Here is a 24,390-nt window from a genome sequence, read left to right on the forward strand (position 1 = left end):
AATCAAATATACCAAAACTCATCCTTTTGGGCCAATTTTCAGGAAAACACTTAGAAACTCATAATACAACATGTTTTAAAGATCATTTTATAAAATCAAAGCCCAAAAGTATGTCAATTGAACACAAATTCAACCCAAAATTCAAGAACATGACGTAAATATGCCATGCATGTGTTTATTTGAATTCAAAGCATCTAACACATGATCAAATGAGCCATTCATCCCAAAAACATGATGAATTCGTAGATTACGACTATGATCTAGACATGTATGGAAGAATTTCATGCAAAACAACTTAAAAACTCCATAATATGGACATGCATATATGAATGGACTCTCAAATTAACAATTTAAGCTAATTCTTGACTCTAATCACCAATTTTTTCATGAGCCAAGCAAGAAACAACTTGAATTCATAATTAAAGGAGTGAACTTCCAACCTTAAGTCTTGAATTCCAAGTATGGTAGCTCAAATGTGTAATTCTCCTTCAATTCCTCTAATTTTTCAAGCCAATCTCTAGATGAATTCAATTTCTCTTCCAATTCTCTCTCTCTCACATTTTTGTCAAGAAGATGGATGAAAAGAAGTGTCACTACTACAAAAATAGGTAAAGATCACACTTTAATAAAAAAAAATATCTCACTTTTATTGGAAGTGTGATAAAAAAAAATTAGATTGATATTTTAATCACACTTAATTTGATTGAGTGTGATAATATTTATTTTTTATGTCAATTTTCAATTAAGTATGATTATATATATATATATATATATATATTTAATCACACCTTCTAATTAAAGTGTGATTATATATATATTTTTTAATCACACATTCTAATTAAAATGTGATTATTTATATATTTTTTAATCACACATTCTAATTAAAGTGTGATTATATATACACTACTACTTTTTAATCACACTTTTTAAATGAGTGTGATTATATATATATTTTTTAATCACACATTCTAATTAAAATGTGATTATTTATATATTTTTTAATCACACCTTCTAATTAAAGTGTGATTATATATACATTACTATTTTTTAATCACACTTTTTAAATAAGTGTGATTATATATATATATATATATATATATATTTAATCACACTCCCTAAATAGGTGTGATTTTATAAAATATTCCAAATTGATTTTTATATCAAACATACAATTTCCAATTTTTTTTTTTTTTTAAAAAGCCCCAACACCAAAACGCAAATTAAAAAAAAAATTCAAAATACATTTAACTCTTTGGCTACTTCTAATTAAAAGGAAAGTAGAAGGTAGGGTTCATCACAAGGCGAGATCTCTCTCTCTCTCTCTCTCTCTCTGGCGACAACACCAGCGTGTCTAGGTAACCCTCCTCCTCTCATTCTCTTCTCTCACTCTCGCAGACGCTCACAATCTCTCTCTCTCGTAGACCGACGTCTATAGATCTCCCTATTTTCTCACTCTCTAGCAATGGCGGTAACTCCCCGTTGATGACAACATCGGCGTCTCTAAATCTCCCTCCAATATCCAGGTATGGTTCTCTCTTCTAGGTCATTTTTTCGAGCATGAAGTAAACACTAGACTGAGCATAGTTGGGATTGTATATCTTTTATTGCTCTCCTACTCCCTCACAATCTCTTTTATCTTTTGTTATATATGCCAGTGTGTTGGCAAATGAAATTATCTCATTTTTATTGAAAGTGTGATAAAAAAAATTAGATTAATATTTTAATCACACTTAATTTAAGTGAGTGTGATAATATTTATTTTTAATCTCACTTTTTAAATAAGTGTGATTATATTTTCTTTTTTTAATCACATTTTCTAAATAAGTGTGATTGTATGTATTTTTTTAATTTTAATTTTATATAAAATAATTTTCTATGCTCTGATCTGTAAAAATTCAAACCAGCTATAACTTTTTTTTTATTATTTATTTATTGCGCAGTACTAAGCAGCCTAGGAATGGCAACGGGACGGGGCGGGGCGGGGCCGGGGATCGCACTCCCCGTCCCCGATCCCCGATGGTGGAAATACCCCCGTCCCCGACCCCAATCCCCGACGGGGAACCTGTCACTGCCCCCGCCCCCGCCCCCCAAGAGGGATCGGGTTTCCCCAACCCCGATAATTCCCCGGCTACAATTAAATAACAACAACAACAACATAAACATCATCCAACAACAGATCTAACACATCAGATGTAAAAAATTCATCAAATGTAAAAAATATATAATTCATCAAATGTAATTCATCAAATATAAAAAATAAAAATAAAAAACAAACAATCTAACACATCTTTGATCAGATCTGAGCATGTTGAATCTAACACAACTTGTGTGAGGCAGATCCGAGGGAGGAGGCGACAGAAGTGACGGAATGATGGAGATCGGTGTGAGACAGAAGCGACGGAAGGGAGGAGGTAGTGATGGAGATCAGTGTGAGACAGTGAGATCGGAGGGAGGGAGATCGGCAGCGATGGAGACCGGCGTGAGGCAGCGCAGCGACGGAGATCGGCGTGAGGTAGCGCCGTGAGGCAGCGCAGCGATGGAGATCGGAGGGAGAGGAGGGAGGCTGTGGCTGAAGAAGGACGATCGGCGTGACGGCGTCGCAATGGTTGCTGTGATTGGGTCGCGACAGTGGTGAGAGTGAGAGAGAGAGTAGAGTGAAGAGAGAGAGAGAGAGAGAGAGACAGAAGACAGATTTGGTTTGGTTACTATCACTATGTATGTATGTATATATATCGAGGGGTAAATTAGTAAATTCATTTCGGGGAAAAATCGGGCCAGGGAACGGGAACGGGGACGGGGCTGGGCCAGTACGGGACTGAGACACTTATCCCCGTCCCCGGCCCGAATCTGTTCGGGGATTGATTTTTAAATACCATCCCTGTCCCGTCGGAAGTATTTTTCGGAGAAAACCCGCACAATTCGGGGTCGAGGGGTCGGGTCCCCATCGAGCCAGTTTCAAATTGCCATCCCTAAAGTAGCCCCCCACACACAACACTAACACTAACACAATTCAATTCATATTGATATTGATATTCCAAACCCATCTCTCACTCTTCTCTCTTCAAACCCTAACCCTACATCCTTTGATCGGCGGCGACTACTACGAGCAGCAGTGAAAGGCGAGCAGCAGCGGCGGTGAGCGACTGAGGTATTCACCCAAAAAAAAAAAAGAGTGACTGAGGTATTGATATTGATTTTGAGGTCGAAGCAGGTGGGATTTTTCAAAGATCTGATTCTGTGAAGTCTAAAATTTGTCTTTCTCATGAACACGGGCACGCGGTTGATTTGATTCATTTGGCATCGCATTTTCAAAGAGTGGAACAGCAGAGGTATTCTATGCAAGTGAAACAGGAAAATGGGTATGTATAAGTTTCACTATTTGAGTACTCTGTTGCTTTTTTTTTTTTTTTTTTCAATCAAACACTTCAGTAGTTGAGGGTGTTAGATTATTTCACAGTATGTAAAGCGGGAATGATTTGGGACACTATTTTCATGAGGGCAATGCATGATCTCAAGGCTGTTGAGATAGTGCTATTTTGGAAATGGTAGGCTACAGAGGTTGAGCCTGATGAGGTGAGGTACAATGTTTTAGAAATTGAACAAATTTGATATCATGTTATAAAGTTTTGATGCTTAGTTAGGAGATATCTTTCCCTTGAAGGGTTTTTTGAGGCACTGATCTCCAACAAAGGAGGCTTTTTTGGCATGATCCGTGGCACATGGCAAGAGCTTAAGAATGGATTATTTGATAAGAATAGGAAATATATTTCCCCAACTTCTGTTGTATGATCAAAGAGGCATGGAGTCTGTGGACTATCTTCTCATCCGCTGTAGGGTGGCTAGGATGGTATGGTTTTTATTATGAGATTGATTGTCTTTCCTTGGGTTTACTGAAATACTGTTTTAGACTTCCTCAAATACTCTATGAAATATTGAATCACATTTGCCTTGTATATGTTGGTATGCAAATAAAATAAATTAGGTGAAGATAAAGAACTGATATGTAGATTAAGAAGAGTTATTTTTATTTTTTTTAAAATTTTTTATTTATTATTCTTTTACATGGTTGGGTCATGGAGAGCTTTTGCGATTTTGTGATAACAAGGATACATTGGTATGGATTTTCATTATTTTTATTTTCTATATGTTGTGTATACTTGGGACAACATCTCCTTTTGGTGCCTTCAATAATGAAATGGCTTGTAAAATAAAGAAAAAATGTTCTTGTCAGATCATAGGTCTATATCCAACCAGGCCTGACTTGCAACCTTAATTTTTAATTGACGACTTTATTGTAATAGTGAGTTTAATTCTCTTGGTTGCATTTTGTTTAATGGATCATGTATAATATTTAGGTGAACTTGTATTGGTATACTAAGTTTTTTCCAAGAAATTGATTGTTTTTCTTGTTAGGATATTGGGGTATGTATCTCATTGGTGTCCAATTGGGCAACTATCTGTTTTTTGGTAACTCTGATCTGAGCAAGTGTTGAGATCCAATAAATGAGCAATTAGAGTCTGGATTCTATCTCTTTTGTTTTGGTATATATCTTTATCACTGGAGTCTTTGTCATCTCATTATCTTCTGCTGTCATGTTAATTGATCTTTATTTTTATTTTTTCTGAATGAGACAGGTTATTAACAATGCTTCTGGATAGGCACGTGGAAAGAGTTTCACGCAGAATGGTAGGGCATATTGCTCTGATTACTTTTGTAATAAATAGACCATTTTTTTGAGAATGATGTTATTCTTTGAAAGCAAAGAAGAAAAACATATTTACCCTCCCCCCAAAAAAAGAAGAAGAAAATCTCAATTCTCATTTATAAATATAAAATTTTATTAAAACTAATGGGCAATTCTATTGCAGTGTAATGCAGCTTATGCTACTTTTGTGTTACCTCAAAATCTCCAAGTTAATCTCATTTTTTCTTTCTGCTAATAACTTCTCAAATATGATGGTTTTATCTGTTCTGCAACTTGTTGAGAAACCAGCATAGCTGATGGTTTTGCCTTTGTTGACTTGTATATCTGGTGTCAATGATTCATTGTGTTTGTTTGTTTATCTAGAAGCTAATTTGAGTAATTGGGATTGCTTTCCTTTTGCGAGTTATTAGCCTTTTGGTTTTTATATTTGAATATATGTTGAATTAATCACTGAAATAAAATTCTTATGAAGTAATAAACCTTAGAATTATTATTTTTAATTAGTTTTTTGGTGAAAGTTTAATGCCCTAAACCTCTCTATTATATTTATAGATTTTATTTATAGAAGTCAATGTTTAGGTGAGAAGCAATAAGGCTTTATGATGTTGGACAACCGGCGAGAATAGAACAACTAAAAGAAAATAAAAGAAAGGCCATACAAAATAAAAGAAGGAAAAAGATTGAGATCTACAATTTACCCACAATGATATGCCAAGTTATGTGCCAATTTTTTGTTTGTCACAAACTCAATCATGCAAGGCCCAATCTCATTGCCATATCATTGTGGGACTTAAATTGCGGATCTTTAGCATTTCTCATAAAAGAAACTCTAATTCTCTATTCTCAATATCTCAAAATTTAATTCAATATCATAGTCTATGAAACTATTACATAAAATACCTATTTATAGGCATCCAAAAAAATTCTATTTGATAGTAACCAAAAAGAAAACTATCATAATTAGAGTAATAAAACAATAAAACCTATTAAATTATAAATAAGAAGATATCATCAAAATAAATCTTTAATCTTCGTCCAATCTCTTCTTGTTCCCATCACCGTGTTAATCAAATAGGCAATGGTTATGGAGTACTCTTTGTTAATTAAAACTATTCAACCCTTTTAAATTTTTTGCAATTTTGCAGGTCTTGGCAATCCTAATGCTGTCTGATTACATCCCAGGACATAAGATTGCTGTACTGGAACAAGCATTCAACCGAAATCTATTGGGATCATTTCTTCTGGTGAAATATATATCCTCTTGTTCCATTTTTTCTAATTGTTCTATATGAAGAAAAACGTAACCATATTTGCATACATACTAATGTGGAAAATGAGTTACCTATTACATCAAAACAAGTTGTCGGGATTATGTTTCCAAAACTGCCATTTTCATATCATTATGATGGGAATTTCTATCAAGATTGATGCGTGCAAAGCATTTTGTCCATTTTTGAATACTTTACATCCTTTCTTGAGCTTAAGATGGTATACTAAACATTATATTCACATTTCTACTTGGTTGTTGACACAGATTCAATTCCAAGCTTGTGTTGGCATCTCCAGAACTGCTACAGATGCAGATTATGCTGCAATTTTATGAGTTATTGGCCATGAGGTTTGTCATTTATATCATAAGAAGCAAGAAACTTAGGTATTTGTTTTTAATTTGTATTAATTTGGGTCTTATTTCTGGTGTATATTGTAGTATTTTCTTGTGTATAATGTAGAACTCCAGAAACACACTGATGAGGTTGTTGCCAAAGTTATAGCGAGAGCTGAAGAACAAGGGCAGATGATTGATTCATTTCACAGCTCTGTAAGTATTCCTTAAGGCTTAGACTTGCACACAAGCACTGTTGGGGCTTATATCGTTTCTAATGCCATGTGATATTTTTTTTTCTTTTTTCTTTTTATATTTAAACAATAGTTTGCTTTTATTTTGGTTTTTTGACTTTGAAATATTTGGCCATGCACTGAAGATTTTTATTTTGGATTTGTTAATTTTGTGCATATGTCATATCTATATGGTAATCCAAACATTTTATACTAGTAACAGTCAAAGTGGTTTTTTTTTTTTCTTCTATTGATGCGGGAGATAAAGAGTCAGTGTGATGAGAAAATGTCCGACTTTATTTTTTTTAAGACTAGAACAGTCGCTACAAATAGTAAGTTTATTCATATGTTTCTAGTGATTTTTGAATAAATTTGTGTTTTTATTTTTCAGGTCAATAATTTTTGGGGAGAGATGCAAAATATGGTCAAAGAATTCAAGAACTTAGTTTTTTTTTAATTTTTTCTTTTTTTAAAATATGTAATCATCGTTAAAATTTTTTTATTAATTCATTTGTCTATACTTTTGAATATTTAACTTTCATTTATGAAATATATGGCGTTATTCTATTCCATGTGGTTGTCATTCAAAATATAGTATATAGTGTGTGTTACATTTTTTAAATGTGCATGCAAAAGTGTGATCTTATCTCATTATTAATTACAGGTTTTATTAGATATTATCACACTTAAAATATGTGGTCTAAACGTTTATTATCATAGGTTTTATTAGCTATTAATCACACTTAAAAGGTGTGATCTAAATGTTTATTATCACAGGTTTTATTATTTATTAATCACACTTAAAAGGTGTGATCTAAATATTATTAAGCACACTTAAAAGGTGATTTAAATATTATTAATCACACTTAAAAGATGTGGTCTAAATGTTATTAGTCACACTTAAAAGGTGTGATCTAAATATTTTTAATCATACTTAAAAGGTGTGATTAAAAATGACATTTTTTAATCACACTCTCAAAGATCACACTTTAATAAAACTTAAAAAGTGTGATTAAATAACAAACATCACACAAAAAAAGTGTGATCTTTATCTGTTTTTATAGCGACCCCGGTCTTTTCCCGTTTGATTATTGTATCCGGACTTAGGTTCCGTAGATTCTATCATTGTATAATTGTTGTTGTTGTTGTCCCTTATTTTCTCATTTGGAATTATAGGATGTGTTTGGGCAGGTCTGTTTCAGGTTGGTGGGGTTTAGAAACCAAGTGTTGCTGTCCAGAATTTTGGATCTTCACTCGAGCGAGGAGTTTGTCGCTCGAGTGAGATGTTGTTTTGGTTCTTCGCTCGAGCCGGGGTTTGGTAGCTCGAGCGAGAGTTTGCGTCTGGTTTGGACCTGTAGCTTTGCATTCTTAGCTCGAGCGAGCTTTTCTTCGCTCGAGCGAGTTAGTTCGTTCTTCGCTCGAGCAATAGTTCCTTCGCTCGAGCGTGAGTCTAGTTACAGACCTGAGGGTTTGGGTTCTTCGCTCGATCGAGTTTTCTTTCGCTCGAGCGAGCTTTTGGGTTGTTGGCTCGAGCAAGGTTTTCTTGGTTCGAGCGTATATTTTCTGTGTCTGGTCGCTCGAGCGACCAATTCTTCGCTCGAGCGAGCCTGTCAGGTTTAAATAGGCAGCAACGTGTTTCAGATCAGTTTTTCATTCCCTTTCAGATTCCAAAACCCTAGGTACGAGTTCTCTCTCCCTCTACGCATCTTCTCTCTTAGGATTGATCTACTTAGAGTGAGTTTCTACCTTAGATTCTTTATTAAAAAGATAGAGTGGGTCGAGGACTTCCATTTAATCTGAATTGTTGGTAGTTTGGAGCACTTTTGAGTTTGGGCTTTCATCTCCATCTTCTCTTTTGGGGCTATTTCTTCGAGGTAGGGATTTCCTACTCCATTTTATAAGTTTTGTTCTAAGTTTTAGTATTTTGATATGTTGGGGTACTTTGGTGATTTTGGGGAAAAACCCTAGTTGTTTAAATTAATTAATTTGTATAATTAATTTAAGGGAATTAGGGAATTTGGTTAAATTCTTGAAATTGGGAAATTTATTGCTTAAATGGTGTAGTTGGATAATGTAAATCACTCGCCCATTGAATTGTTGATATATTTATTTCCAGTCTAGAAATAACTGTTTTGGGCTATCGGTGGAGGATAGTCGTGATTGTTGTAGACATTGCATGTGGATTAGGAATAACTGAAACTAATCACATTGGTTAAGTCATTAAGTTTGACTATTGCATTGATACAGAAAATACGTGTATTGATTGAGCATTGCATTTGCATACATTGTTTTGTGTGGGAGGAGATAGGGGATGTACTCCACGGTTTAGGGGAAGATAGGGGATGGACCTCTAAATCGGATTTTGTTTGGGAGGAGATAGGGGATGGACTCCATTAGCATCACTTTTATGTGTGCTTATTTATATAGAAGTGTTTTTATTGATACAGCACTAAAATGTGTATCAATCTGGAAGTATGAAGTGTTTTGATTTGAGCTTGAGTCTCATTTGTTTGTTGGCATAGGAAGAAGGTGAATATGATGTTTATAATGCACTGCTGTAAGTTTGGCCGGGTTCTGAGCCATATTGATAATGTTGGAAAGTGGAACGTGTCATTGACATTAGAGTTATGAGACTGTAAAATGTTGAAATTGATTATCTTGGTTAACCATCTATTGAATGCTATTGCTTTATTCAATGCTTATATTTGGTTTAGTATATTTCTACTGGGTTGTGGCTCACCCTTTATGGGAACATCATTTTCAGGTCCAGGTGATAAGCTACCTCCCAGGACTTAGCTTGGAAGGATTTGGATTGTGAAGACTATCTTTAATTGTTTGTTTTCATTTGATAAATAATCAAGCCAAGGGATTTATTTGTATTTGAGTTAGAACTCATATTTTGTATCCAAGTGTTGGCTTGGAAAGATGTAAGCCTGTAGGGCATTTTATTCGATGTTACATGTAATGCTTTTATTTAGTAATACTCTAATGAATGAGTTAATAAATTGTTTTCTTTAAATAATGCATGTCAATTGTATATATATATAATGGGTCTATTTTGAGGGCGTGACAACTTGGTATCAGAGCGTACCGGGTTTGAATACTTTGGGTACGTGGGAAGTGATTAGTATCACATTGGGTTCATCTCGTTTAATAGAGACTTAGTGTAATATTTTATGCTTATGTGATAACATGTTTATGTGATTATGTGGGTATGGAATGTAGTTTCTAGGATGTTGATTGGACCTTGAGTTTCTTATAGTCTTGTTGGAAAGGCACTTGATCACTGCTGCTTCCAATCGGAACTATAGTAACGCATTGGGACTATCATTATTCCGGGAATGAAATTCGTAGGTGCTTATGTGATTATGTGCTTACGTGAAATGAATTATTGTTCTCCAACGCATTAGGACGCGAGTGTTTAGCTTCGGCATATCTATTAATGTGCTAATGTCTGTGTTTCCTTTATTTAGGATGTCAGGACGAGGACGAGGACGCGGTAGGCGTGGTAGGCCGGGTAGGCAGGAGGTGCCTGTGCCAGAGGAGATTCCGGTAGTTCAGGAGGGAATTGGCCAGGCCAACGTGGCCGAGCCAGTAGGCCAGCAGGCTATGGGTGCTCTAGCCCGAGAGATAGCAGGGGCATTCAGGGAGTCAGTAGGCATCCTCAAAGCTGAGAATCAAGCTCGGGATGTTGCTGCAGATGCAGGACCTTCCTTTCTAAAAAGAGAGTTCTTCCGGTCTAATCCGGATGAATTTGTGGGTGATCCTAAAGAGCCGCTTAAGGCAGATGAATGGCTCGAACAGACAACGAAGATGTTTGAGATGCTTGGCATTGAAGACGAGGGGTTGAAAGTGACCTTGGCATCTTTCCAGTTGAAAGGGGATGCGGGTCAGTGGTGGAAATTTACTAAGGGTCGTATAGGAGGTACATGGGAGGCTTTTGTGAATGCTTTCCAGGAGAAGTTCTTATCTCCAGCAGTTAGGGAAAAGCTGAGAGACCAGTTCTGCCAGCTTAAGCAGTCGAGTTCTTCAGTGGCCGAGTTTGAAGCTGCATTTACTAGTTTGTCCAGGTTTGCACCTGAGTTGGTGGCGTCTGAGGAACGCCGTTGTATTGAGTTTGAAAAGAAGTTGAGGCGTGGACTCAAGCTGAGAGTTGGGGGAACTATGATTCGGGATTATGGGCGTATGGTTGATGCTGCAGCCCACATGGAAATCATGATGCAGGAGGAGGAGGAAGGACAAAAGGGCTCCAAGAGGAGTCAGGATGGTCAGAGTGATGGTAGGAGACAGAAGGGTTTTAATCCTCAGCAGTCTCAGGGTAGCTTTTCTAGTTCGACTTTTCCTGTGCCGAGTGCTAGTTCGGGAAAAGGCAGTCAGGGAGACATTACCTGTTTCAAGTGTGGCCAGCTGGGCCACAAGTCTCCAGTTTGTCCTCAGAGAGGAGGAGTGCAGAGAGCAGCATCATCTTTGGCTCGATCTCAGAGCCAGAGCCAGGGTAGAGGTCAGCCACTCTCGTGTTATCAGTGTGGTCAGCCAGGGCATATGAAGAGGTATTGCCCGCAGTTGGGTGGCACACCTGGTGCATCTGGTTTGAGGCCGATTCAGGGTCAGTAGCCAGCTCAGTCGGGTCAGGCCTCGAGGGCCAATCAGGGGGCTTCATCGTCCCAGTCAGTGCAGCAATCTTATGCTCCTAGGGGTGAGCAGGTTGATCAGAGGTCGTCTGGGCGTGTGTATGCTGTTACCGCGCAGGATCTTGTACCGGCACCATCAGTTGTGAGAGGTACCTTCTTGTTTTGCAACTCGGTTGCTAATGTTTTGATTGATACGGGTGCATCTCATTCCTTTGTGTCTGCTGCATTTGCATCTGTTTTGGAGTTGGAGTTAGCACAGTTAGCATCTCCTATATGTGTAGTGTCACCTCTTGGGGGTGAATTGATTTTGAAACAAGGTGTTAGGGGTTGTGATATAGAGGTTGATTATCATAGAATCCCATTTTCTTTTGTAGTTATGCCTATGAGGGGTTTCGATGTTATTTTGGGTATGGACTGGTTATCGTCATACCGAGCAGTTATTGATTGCTACCGCCAGAGGGTCACTTGTTGTGCCGTGAGTGGAGAGTATTTTCATTTTCTGGGGGACCGGGTTGGTGATGTGTTGCCACCGGGGTATGTTCCACGAGGACAGAGTGAGCTTAGTGGTCTACTTGCTAACCTGTCGATTAGTGAGGATGATGAGTCTCAGATTGTGTTGCCAAGGGTGGTTTGTGAGTACGCGGACGTTTTTCCCGAGGATCTTGTTGGTTTGCCACCGCATCGGGAGATTGAGTTCTCTATTGACCTAGTGCCCGGCACGGCGCCGATTTCTATGGCACCTTATCGTTTTGCTCCAGCCGAGTTAGTTGAGTTGAAGATTCAGCTCCAGGAGTTACTGGATAAGGGTTTTATACGTCCTAGTGTTTCGCCGTGGGGAGCACCGGCCCTCTTTGTTAAAAAGAAATGTGGTGCTTTGAGACTTTGTATAGATTACCGGAAGTTGAATCGGGCTACGATTAAGAACAAGTACCCTATGCCTTGTATAGATGACCTGTTTGACCAGTTGAAGGGTTCCCGTTGTTTCTCTAAGATAGATTTGAGATCGGGTTACCACCAGTTGAGGGTCAGGGAAGAGGATATTCCGAAGACGGCATTCCGTACGCAGTATGGCCATTATGAGTTTTTGGTGATGCCATTCGGGCTCACCAATGCACCGGCAGTCTTTATGGACTTGATGAACCGGATCTTCCGGGAATTCTTGGATCGGTTTGTAGTCGTTTTTGTGGACGACATCCTTATCTATTCGCCTTCTGAGGAGGAGCATGAGGCACACTTGAGGGTGGTGCTTGAGTTACTTAGAGCCCATAGGCTGTATGCCAAGTTTGGGAAGTGTGAGTTCTGGCTGAGGGAAGTCAAATTCTTAGGCCACGTGGTATCAGGGGAAGGAGTGTCTGTTGATACATCCAAGGTAGAGGCAGTGCAGGATTGGGCACAGCCTAAGAGTGTATTTGAGATCCGCAGTTTTTCTGGGATTAGCTGGGTATTACCGTCGGTTTGTGAAAGATTTCTCCAGATTAGCTTCGCCTTTGACTAGATTGACTCGGAAGGGAGTCAAATTTGTATGGAGTGAGACTTGTGAAAAGTCGTTTCAGGAGTTGAAAGTTAGACTGACCACCGCTCCAGTATTGATTATTCCAGAGAGAGGGTTGGGTTATGCAGTCTATTGTGACGCCTTACGAGAGGGTCTGGGTTGTGTGTTGATGCAAGAAAGAAAAGTAGTTGCCTATGGCTCACGTCAGTTGAAAATTCACGAGAAAAATTACCCTACGCATGATCTAGAGTTAGCAGCTGTGATATTTGCCTTGAAGATTTGGAGGCATTATCTTTATGGTGAGAAATTTGAGGTATTCTCGGATCATAAGATTCTGTAATATTTGTTTACACAGAAAGACTTGAACTTGAGGCAGGGAGGTGGATAGAGTTCATAGAGGATTATGACTTTGAATTGCATTATCATCCGGGAAAGGCCAATGTGGTGGCCGATGCCCTTAGCAGAAAACCTGTTGGTGTCATAGCTAGTATAGCCATCCGAGAATGGGAGATGTTGGGTGCACTTGGGGAGTTTGATTTACTTTTGGGCGAATCCGTTGAGGCTGCGGCCTTGTTTTCTGTTGTTGCACAGCCTACACTTGTGACTCGAGTGTTAGAGGCTCAGAGGGGTGATCTGGAGGTAGAATCGCTTCGTGAGAAAATTTTCGGTGGGAAGGTTGAGAAGGGTTTGACGGTGTATCCCGACCTGAGTGTGAGATACCGAGACTGTCTGTTTGTGCCAGAGTCTTGTCGAGAGGAGGTGCTCCGAGATTTTCATCATTCACGTCTTGCGGTGCATCCGGGGGGCACTAAGATGTACTGGGATTTGGGTTGTCAGTTCTGGTGGCGGGGTATGAAGAGAGATGTGGCAGCTTTCGTATCTAAGTGCCTTACTTGTCAACAAGTGAAGGCCGAACATCAGAGGCCAGCGAGTTTGTTGCAACCCTTGCCTATTGCCGAGTGGAAGTGGGAACACGTCACTATGGACGTCGTTGTGGGTCTTCCGAGGACTCAGCGGGGTAGTGATGCTATTTGGGTGGTTGTAGACCGGTTGACTAAGTCGGCGCACTTCATTCCTATGCGCGTGAGAGATTCGGTAGATCATCTTGCCGACTTGTACATTCGGGACATAGTGAGGTTACACGGGGTTCCAGTGACGATTGTCTCAGATAGAGATCCTCGTTTTACTGCCAGGTTGTGGCAGAGTTTGCAGAGTGCCTTAGGCACTAAGTTGACCTTTAGCACGGCTTATCATCTACAGACTGACGGACAGTCTGAGCGTACTATTCAGATCCTTGAGGATATGCTTCGGGGTTGTGTTCTAGACTTTAGTGGGTCATGGGAGAGGCACTTGCCGTTGGTGGAGTTTGCCTACAACAACAGTTTCCAGTCTAGTATCGGTATGGCACCATTTGAGGCCTTGTATGGCCGACCATGTAGATCTCCTGTTTGTTGGGCTGAGGTGGGTGATGCACCTCTGCTGGGTCCGGAGTTGGTGAGGGAAACGACGGAGAAAGTTGAGCTTATCCGTAAGAGGCTTGTTACAGCACAGAGTCGTCAGAAATCTTATGCCGACCGTAGGAGGAGACCTTTGGTGTTTGAGGTGGGTGATCATGTCTTTCTGAAGATATCACCTAGACGGGGTTTGATGAGGTTTGGGAAGAGCGGGAAGTTGTCCCCTCGGTTCATTGGTCCGTTTGAGATCCTTGAGAGAATTGGCGAGGCTGCTTATCGTTTAGCTTTGCCGCCACAGCTGTCCGGAGTACATGACGTGTTTCATGTGAGTAAACTTCGGAAGTATGAGCCGGATCCATCATATGTGTTGGATTGGACCGATTTAGTGGTTGATGAGGATGTCTCATATGAGGAGAGACCGATTCGAGTCTTGGATAGACGGGATCAAGTTTTGCGAGGCAAAACCATTCCTTTGGTCAAAGTTTTGTGGAAACATCACGGAGTAGAGGAAGCCACTTGGGAGCGTGAATTGAAAGTCCGCGAAAAATACCCGGACATGTTTATTAATTTGTAATCTTGTATTTAGATTTTGTAATATTGTTGAACTTAAGAGCTTTATATATGTCTTAAGTTGTAAAACGTTGAGTATGTTTTAGTAAATGAGTGTATCTTGAAACTTGCTTCAATATAGAAGTTTAGTATAGCATTGCATATGTTGATTACATTGCTGAGTGTGTTGTATATATCATGCAATTGAATATGATATGGGGATTGCTAACATTGGAAGGAATAATGCATAATAATGATACAGGTTGAAATATATGTCGTTTTATGTATATATTGTGAGATGCCTCTTGATAAAGAGATGAAATGACCAGTTTTGGGTCAAGATGTTTACTAATGAATTGTCAAAAAAAAAAAAGAAGAAGAATCTGTTTTCAAAAACTTATGCTTAATTTCGGGGACGAAATTCTTTGAAGGGGGGGAGGTTATAGCGACCCCGGTCTTTTCCCGTTTGATTATTGTATCCGGACTTAGGTTCCGTAGATTCTGTCATTGTATAATTGTTGTTGTTGTTGTCCCTTATTTTCTCATTTGGAATTATAGGATGTGTTTGGGCAGGTCTGTTTCAGGTTGGTGGGGTTTAGAAACCAAGTGTTGCTGTCCAGAATTTTGGATCTTCGCTCGAGCGAGGAGTTTGTCGCTCGAGAGAGATGTTGTTTTGGTTCTTCGCTCGAGCCGGGGTTTAGTAGCTCGAGCGAGAGTTTGCGTCTGGTTTGGACCTGTAGCTTTGCATTCTTGGCTCGAGCGAGCTTTTCTTCGCTCGAGCGAGTTAGTTCGTTCTTCGCTCGAGCAATAGTTCCTTCGCTCGAGCGTGAGTCTGGTTACAGACCTGAGGGTTTGGGTTCTTCGCTCGATCGAGTTTTCTTTCGCTCGAGCGAGCTTTTGGGTTGTTGGCTCGAGTAAGGTTTTCTTGGCTCGAGCGTACATTTTCTGTGTCTGGTCGCTCGAGCGACCAATTCTTCGCTCGAGCGAGCCTGTCAGGTTTAAATAGGCAGCAACGTGTTTCAGATCAGTTTTTCATTCCCTTTCAGATTCCAAAACCCTAGGTACGAGTTCTCTCTCCCTCTACGCATCTTCTCTCTTAGGATTGATCTACTTAGAGTGAGTTTCTACCTTAGATTCTTTATTAAAAAGATAGAGTGGGTCGAGGACTTCCATTTAATCTGAATTGTTGGTAGTTTGGAGCACTTTTGAGTTTGGGCTTTCATCTCCATCTTCTCTTTTGGGGCTATTTCTTCGAGGTAGGGATTTCCTACTCCATCTTATAAGTTTTGTTCTAAGTTTTAGTATTTTGATATGTTGGGGTACTTTGGTGATTTTGGGGAAAAACCCTAGTTGTTTAAATTAATTAATTTGTATAATTAATTTAAGGGAATTGGGGAATTTGGTTAAATTCTTGAAATTGGGAAATTTATTGCTTAAATGGTGTAGTTGGATAATGTAAATCACTCGCCCATTGAATTGTTGATATATTTATTTCCAGTCTAGAAATAACTGTTTTGGGCTATCGGTGGAGGATAGTCGTGATTGTTGTAGACATTGCATGTGGATTAGGAATAACTGAAACTAATCACATTGGTTAAGTCATTAAGTTTGACTATTGCATTGATACAGAAAATACGTGTATTGATTGAGCATTGCATTTGCATACATTGTTTTGTGTGGGAGGAGATAGGGGATGTACTCCACGGTTTAGGGGAAGATAGGGGATGGACCTCTAAATCGGATTTTGTTTGGGAGGAGATAGGGGATGGACTCCATTAGCATCACTTTTATGTGTGCTTATTTATATAGAAGTGTTTTTATTGATACAGCACTAAAATGTGTATCAATCTGGAAGTATGAAGTGTTTTGATTTGAGCTTGAGTCTCATTTGTTTGTTGGCATAGGAAGAAGGTGAATATGATGTTTATAATGCACTGCTGTAAGTTTGGCCGGGTTCTGAGCCATATTGATAATGTTGGAAAGTGGAACGTGTCATTGACATTAGAGTTATGAGACTGTAAAATGTTGAAATTGATTATCTTGGTTAACCATCTATTGAATGCTATTGCTTTATTCAATGCTTATATTTGGTTTAGTATATTTCTACTGGGTTGTGGCTCACCCTTTATGGGAACATCATTTTCAGGTCCAGGTGATAAGCTACCTCCCAGGACTTAGCTTGGAAGGATTTGGATTGTGAAGACTATCTTTAATTGTTTGTTTTCATTTGATAAATAATCAAGCCAAGGGCTTTATTTGTATTTGAGTTAGAACTCATATTTTGTATCCAAGTGTTGGCTTGGAAAGATGTAAGCCTGTAGGGCATTTTATTCGATGTTACATGTAATACTTTTATTTAGTAATACTCTGATGAATGAATTAATAAATTGTTTTCTTTAAATAATGCATGTCAATTGTATATATATATAATGGGTCTATTTTGAGGGCGTGACAGTTTTTGTAGTAGTGTGTGCCAACATATACGAATTAAGACTAAAATAAATGGTCTTGTAAGGCCCACTAATGGCAAACATGTAATTAGCCTAGATTCAATTAATTTAGCATTGTTTATTCTAATTTAATCATTTCAAATCAAATTTTAATTAAACTTACCATAAAATTCTATAAATCCTAATTAGCATATAACACCAATCAATTTCTGAATTGGTCGTCGATAAGGTTTTCAATTTGCAATTCGAAATTAAAACATGAACAGATAATTCAGTAACAAACAGATAGAAATGCCTTCTAAACAACACACTCACACAACAATTTAGGATTTCATCTTAATCAATTTCTTATTATGCTTAATCATAATTTAACACTAATCAGAAGTAAGGGTTGTCACACTAACTTCAAATAAATTGACCCATTAAAAAATTGAAAGGCCTATTTAAAATAATTAGCATTGTTATCCATTGAAAATAATTTTGCAAAAAAAACTAGATTATACAAGTATGATTGATTTATTTGCTTCTAAAAATGCAAGAAGAGCGAGGATCAAGCGATACTTATTAATTGTTGTAATGTAATACTAAGTATTTTTTGTGATTTTCACACAATTTTTTTGTCTTTTATCTTCATTTTTTTTTTATTCAATGAAAAAAAATATAAAGAGTCTCAAAAATTTATTAGTTGATTATTGGCTTTAGTCCCCGAAAATCTCAGGGACGGGCCTGGTGCTTTGAGAATTTGGAGCGGTTGATGTGCAGTCTGCACAATAGTTGTTGTTCAGCGAAATAGATTCATTTTGTGTTCTATTTTGATAATTTAAACTGTTCACATTTTAGAATACGTCAAGTAAAACATATTTGTGAAAAATCAAGTTAATCGGATATCGTTTACTCATTCATCCACTCATATTTGTATCTACAAAAATAAATAATAATTATGATTTAAAGTTTAAAATGATACAAATGTCAGTGGATGAATGGATAAACGATATCCGATTAACTTGATATTTTGCATGCATATTCTATTTGATGTATTCTAAAATGTGAACGATTTGAATTATCGAAATAGACCCCGAAATGGATCCATTTCCCTACATAATAGTAACTAATGTATGGGCTGCATAGGAGCCACCCCCAAAAAACCTTCTTTTGTTTATATTTTAAAAGTGCTTCTTGTGTTTATATTTTTTTTTTGGCAAATTATACTAACAGTCTTTATAATTCGGAATTCGTGTCACTTTAGTCTCTAACTTTTCAATTATGACACATTTGACCCTGAATTTTGAATCTTGTTACAAATAAGGACAATTAAAAATATCATTGCTCAATTTTAAGGGCAAAGTGGTCAATTTGATAAAATATAAACTAATTTGACAAAAATAAATGTCAAAAAAATATTTTTGAATTTTCAAAAATTATTTCTACCCACCAAGGATAAAATTATGTAAAATTGATAAATCTTTTTCACATTTATTTATTTTTTACCAAATTAATTTTTATTGTGTGTTTGGATGATGATCATGTAATGGGTGGTTGTTTCTATTTCCGTTAAATTAGTTTATATTTTTTCGAAAATCAAATATGGTGACAACTTTGATATCATAATTAAACCAATCTACTAAACTAAAAAATCCAAAACTAAAAACATTTCATATATTAAATATATCGATTACACATTAAAAGTCTAACAACTATCCATTATATGATCATCATCCAAACACATAATAAAAATTAAGTTGGTAAAAATAAATAAATAAATAAATGTGTAAAAGATTTATTAATTTTATATAATTTTATCTTTTGATAGGTGGAAATAATTTTTAAAAATTCAAAATTGTTTTTTTAATATTTATTTTTGTAAAATTAGTTTATATTTTATCAAATTGATAACTTTTCCCTTAAAATTGAGCAATGATATCTTCAATTATCCTTATTTGGAACACGTTTCAAAATTTAGGATCAATGTGTCATAATTGAAAAGTCAGGGATCAAAGTGAGAAAAAACCCAAACTATAGGGACTGTTAGTATAATGCACCCTCTGTTAGAAATATTTGTGGTAACTTGGCATTTGTTTCACAAATTGAACCAAAATCATTTTTAGAAGCTGAAAATGATGAAAACTGGATTTTAGCAATGCAAGAAGAATTAAATCAATTTGAAAGAAATGAAGTTTGGTTTTTGACCTCTCGACCTAAGGATCATCCCGTTATTGGTACAAAATGGGTTTTTCGAAATAAAATGGACGAATCTGGAGTTATTACTAGAAATAAAGCTAGATTAGTAGCTCAAGGCTATAATCAAGAAGAGGGAATTGATTTTGACGAAACTTTTGCACCAGTTGCTAGACTTGAAGCTATTAGAATGTTACTTGCTTTTGCGTGTTTTAAAGATTTTAAATTATATCAAATGGATGTTAAAAGTGCTTTTTTAAATGGGTACATTTCGGAGGAAGTCTATATTGAACAACCTCCTGGTTTTGAAAATCATAAATACCCGGATCATGTTTTCAAACTTTCAAAAGCCTTATATGGCTTGAAACAAGCTCCTAGAGCATGGTATGAAAGATTGAGTAATTTTCTACTTGACAAAGGTTTTTGTAGAGGAAAAATTGATACAACACTTTTTATAAAAATCAAAAAGGAAGATATGCTAATCGTTCAAATTTATGTTGATGATATCATTTTTGGTGCTACTAATGAAAATTTGTGCAAAGAGTTTGCTAAAGACATGCAGGGTGAGTTTGAAATGAGTATGATGGGGAATTAAATTACTTCCTTGGTCTACAAATTAAACAAACTAATGATGGAATCCATTTAAATCAAACGAAATATATCAAAGATCTACTCAAAAGGTTTGAAATGGAATCATCAAAGCCTGCAGCAACTCCAATGAGCACATCGATAAAAACCGACAAAGATGAGCAAGGTAAACCCGTAGATGAAAAGAAATATCGAGGTATGATTGGTTCTTTACTTTATCTTACTGCAAGTAGGCCCGACATAATGTTTAGTGTTTGTATGTGTGCACGTTTTCAATCCGCACCGAAAGAGTCACACATCACCGCAGTCAAACGCATTTTCAGATATCTTGTCGGCACTCAAAATTTGGGATTATGGTATCCTAAGGGAACCACCTTTGAACTTTTTGGTTACTCAGATGCCGACTTTGCGGGATGTAGACTTGACCGAAAAAGCACTAGTGGCACTTGTCATTTTCTTGGACACTCACTCACCTCTTGGTTTTGCAAAAAACAAAACTCAGTGGCTTTGTCAACTGCTGAAGCAGAATACATTGCCGCCGCTGGGTGTTGTGCACAATTGCTTTGGATGAAACAACAACTTCAAGATTTTGGACTTCACTATGATCATATTCCTATAAAATGTGACAACACAAGTGCCATTAACCTTTCAAAAAATCCTATTCAGCACTCACGCACTAAACACATTGAAATAAGGCATCATTTTCTGAGAGATCATGTACTCAAAGGTGACATTGAACTCGAATTTGTGCCTACAAATTGTCAATTAGCTGACATATTTACCAAGCCTCTAAATGAAGAACAATTTTTTTATATTAGAACAGAACTTGGAATGATGAATACTCCAATATAATGTTTATATTAAAAAATAATTTTTTAATAATTAAATAAAATAAATATTGTAATAATAATTATTATTATAAAAAATAATAACCATAATAATAATATACATATATTTATATATATAATTTTTCTCTCTCTCTCTTCCGTTCCGTCTCTATCTCTCACCCACTCTCTCCCTTACTCTCTCTTTTTCTCCTTCTCTTGTTGTCTCGCTCTCCCCTTCTTCCTCTACCCTTAGCCGACTCCATCTCCACCCTCACCATAGCCTACAACCAACTCCACCATCCACAAAATCATCGATCACTTTCATCACTATCACCATCCATCCAAATCCCTCACTAATCTTCCAAACTCCATCACTTCTCCACCCGAAATCTGCATCACCATCTTCACCGATTCATCAAGTTCCATCACCGATCCATCAAGATCCGTGACTGATCCATCAAGATCCATTGCCGATCTACACAAATTCGTCACCAATCTACCCAATCGTCTCAATTTCTTCCGTTCATCAAGGTTATCACCGATCAACATGTTAAAATTTTTGTTGCACTGTGTTGTATTTTTTTACTTGTTATATGTGCTCCAAATTCTCTTGGATTTAATATTGGTTGCTTCTACCTTGATTGAAGTATTTGTTTTTATTTTTATTTTCTCCTTTTACGCTAGTGCACTTGGTGTAGTTGTTTATGGCCAGATCTTAAGGGCCTTTGGTGTCATAGATTGGTAATTTATTTCTTCAATTTTATGAAATTTCTAGTGCATTAATTCAGGGGGAGACTCATATTTTGAGATTAACAATTATTATAAAAATATATATATATATAAAAAAAAAGGGCATGTGTATATTCTGTGCATAATTTTAGGGGGAGTATATATATACATCTTTTTTTCCTTATCTGTCATACTCATTTTCTGCACCAACAAACAATTTTTTTTTACAAAAACAGAATTTAAATAAATAAATAAATAAAAATAAAAATAAATTTAATAATAACAATAAAATAAATAAATAAAAACGGAAGAAATGCTCGAAATTTTATTTCAGAAAAAGAAAATATTATTCGATTACATGTAAATTTTCAGAAGGCTCTACAGTTTTTTTCTTTTTCACTTCTCTCAACAATTTTTCATGAGCCTTCTTTACATGTCTCTCTCTATTTTCGATTTCTATGAGTCGTGGCATTATCACCGTTGCATAATAATGCACTGTATTCTCCAACTGTGCATTTTTCCTTTTTAGCTCTTTTTTCTCCTTAGCCATATTCACTACTTGTTGTTTTAACAAGCACACCTCATCTCTCCATTGTTGATTTTCTTGCATTTTTGCTTGCAATCGTCGCGCCATATTGGAAACTGCAGTCATGGCCTGTGTACTAAGAGCCATAGTGTTATTAATAGCTTCGAAATCATTTCGATTGCCAATACCACTAGAACTCTCATTTACAGGCATAGCATGTGCCTGCGTCACCGGTACTCTCTCATTTGCCTGCATTACAGGCACCTCATCCAGATCCGACTCATTGATAGACAAGGTAAGGAATGACATGATTACACAAGAAGCTAAACCAAATTTTTCTCTCAAAACACTTGATGATTTTGTATCTTTGCCTCTGATCTGTGTCACTTTTTATACACTCCATTGCTCCATTCCTCGATGCATATCTGCTATCTCTGCTCAAATCTTTTGTTTGTCCATACTTCCTGCGCTCGAGATGCTCCAAAATCCCCACAATGATTCCGACAAGACAGCCGGCCCCTTATTTTATTTTTGGCCACCCAGATTATTGTATCCACTGTGTTTGTTTCTTATCTTCATCTTTATTTTGATGATGTCAAAGGGGGAGAAAAAATATGATTTTGAAAATTATATGCTGCAGGGTTACCAAATGTTGCAGGGTTACCACTATCAAAATTATATGTCGCAGGGTTGTCAAATATTTTGTCAAATTTATTTTGTGTCAAATCCATACAAATATTGCCATTATCAAAAAGGGGGAGATTGTTAATCATATTATTTAATTTTGATGATGTCTAAAATATATTAGTTAATATACATATTATTTGACACAAATTATTATCTTTTTAAAATATATATATTTGTTAAATATTATTTAAATAAAATAATATTATCTTTTTAAAATATATATGTTAAATATTATTTTAAATATTTTCAAAAACTTTACTATTCACTTTTTGAAAAATAGGGTTAATTACTATTCATCTTTTGACAAATCGATTAATTATATTATTTTGACAAAAATGATTATTTTAAATATTTTCAAAAAATTTACTATTCACTTTTTGAAAAATAGGGTTAATTACTATTCATCTTTTGACAAATTGATTAATTATATTATTTTGACAAAAATGATTGATTGGTTGTATTATTTTGACAAATTTGATATTTATGGGTTGTCTTATTTTGACAAAATTAATATGGAGTGGTAAAATATATTTAGTTTAAAATCTTTACAACATATACAATATTTTAAAGAGGACATATATTTTCAGATCCATCATAAATATTATTTATAGAGATTTTTCTGTATGCAAAATTTTGATCAGAACTTATATAACATTATATGCAGAATACATCACGTGCGCTATTAAATTTTTTACACTACATTAATTATATCATATTATAATTAAACAAGAAGAACAAGATGGAGTTATGTATATATGTATATATATATATATATTATAAACTAGATGGAGAAAATTATTTGTTTGTTTGAAAGTTGTGAACTTTGTATTAAATTGTCTACAAAAACGGTGGCTCCATGTTTAAAAAAAAACAAGAAGAAAAAATCAATCTTATTTTTATCTTTTTAATTCTTATCATTTGCTGACTATTTAAATTTAAGGAGTGTGCTTATGTAAGCGATGACATCAAGAGCCTGCTTATGTAAGCGATGACATCAGGAGCGTGCTTATGTAAGCGATGACGTCAGGAGCGTGCTTATGTAAGCCATGACGTCAGCAAGGAGCGTCCAACGGGTATATTTTTGTGTATAAATAGAGGTGTTGGATGTGGAGAAAGAACCAAGAACTTGAAGAGAAAATATTTCTGTGAGCTCCAAAATTCTGAGTATTCTGCTCTTTAACTTTCAGATCTAAGTCTAGCTTTTGATCTTACACTTTCATATCTACTCTTTGTGAGAGAATTATTGTAAAAGTGGGTTCAAGTACCACTTATTCTTATTTCTTATTTTTGTGAGAGATTTTGTAAGGGTAAGGCATTTATTGTTGAGTGAGACTCAATAGATAAGAGTAAGTCATGTGCCAAATCCACAAGCTTGGTGGTGTATTTATTCAATTGATAGTAAAGAAATTCTCAAGGAGGTTCCTTGGGGAGTGGACGTAGGCCTGGCGTGCCGAACCACTATAAATCGCAGTGTTTGATTTTCTCTCCCTATCTCTCTTACTTTTATATTGATAATTATTATTCTGTTTTTTTTTTTATCAAAATTCTGAATATTGTGTTGTTTTTTAATATTGTGAAATTTTTAATAACCCAATTCACCCCCCCTCTTGGGTTGCCTATCTGGGATAACAACTCTGTTCATTTGCAGTTCTAGTTATATGCTCTTCTTAGTTAATATTTACAATTATAAAAAAAAAAAAAAACAATTTGTCAAAAAAAAATTTCTTCATGTTTTATTTA

At 36.2% G+C, this 24,390-nt stretch overlaps 1 protein-coding gene across 12 annotated transcripts; it reads left to right on the plus strand.

The window, feature by feature from the left end:
- Positions 1 to 3,003: 3,003 nt before the first annotated feature.
- LOC114304917 (uncharacterized protein At4g17910-like) lies at positions 3,004 to 7,112 on the plus strand. Of its 12 annotated transcripts, none has more exons than XR_014363661.1 (7): positions 3,004 to 3,359; positions 3,458 to 3,573; positions 3,662 to 4,542; positions 4,636 to 4,687; positions 5,852 to 5,950; positions 6,241 to 6,324; positions 6,437 to 7,112. XR_014363661.1 is itself a non-coding variant. In XM_082919385.1 (7 exons), the coding sequence occupies exons 3-6, from the start codon at positions 3,786 to 3,788 to the stop codon at positions 6,307 to 6,309; spliced, it is 282 nt and encodes a 93-aa protein (XP_082775511.1). In that variant the 5' UTR covers positions 3,010 to 3,359; positions 3,458 to 3,578; positions 3,662 to 3,785; the 3' UTR covers positions 6,310 to 6,324; positions 6,437 to 7,112. The 12 variants fall into 12 exon arrangements, 7 of the variants coding, with proteins under 7 accessions (XP_082775511.1, XP_082775512.1, XP_082775509.1 ...); XM_082919385.1 differs by having other exon boundaries at positions 3,010 to 3,359; positions 3,458 to 3,578; positions 3,662 to 3,847; XM_082919386.1 differs by having other exon boundaries at positions 3,010 to 3,359; positions 3,662 to 3,847.
- Positions 7,113 to 24,390: the final 17,278 nt, after the last annotated feature.

This window comes from Camellia sinensis, chromosome 3 (genome assembly GCF_055761805.1).
Source record: "Camellia sinensis isolate YWXY chromosome 3, ASM5576180v1, whole genome shotgun sequence".
Classification (NCBI taxonomy): domain Eukaryota; kingdom Viridiplantae; phylum Streptophyta; class Magnoliopsida; order Ericales; family Theaceae; genus Camellia; species Camellia sinensis.

Bases quoted from the DNA above. Each gene is read 5' to 3' on its own strand.
- LOC114304917 (XM_082919383.1), top strand. From the start codon at position 3,786: ATGATCAAAGAGGCATGGAGTCTGTGGACTATCTTCTCATCCGCTGTA. The intron at 3,848-4,635 runs GTATGGTTTTTA...TGAATGAGACAG, and splicing joins GCTGTAGGGTGGCTAGGATG to GTTATTAACAATGCTTCTGG. The intron at 5,951-6,240 runs GTGAAATATATA...TTGTTGACACAG, and splicing joins TATTGGGATCATTTCTTCTG to ATTCAATTCCAAGCTTGTGT.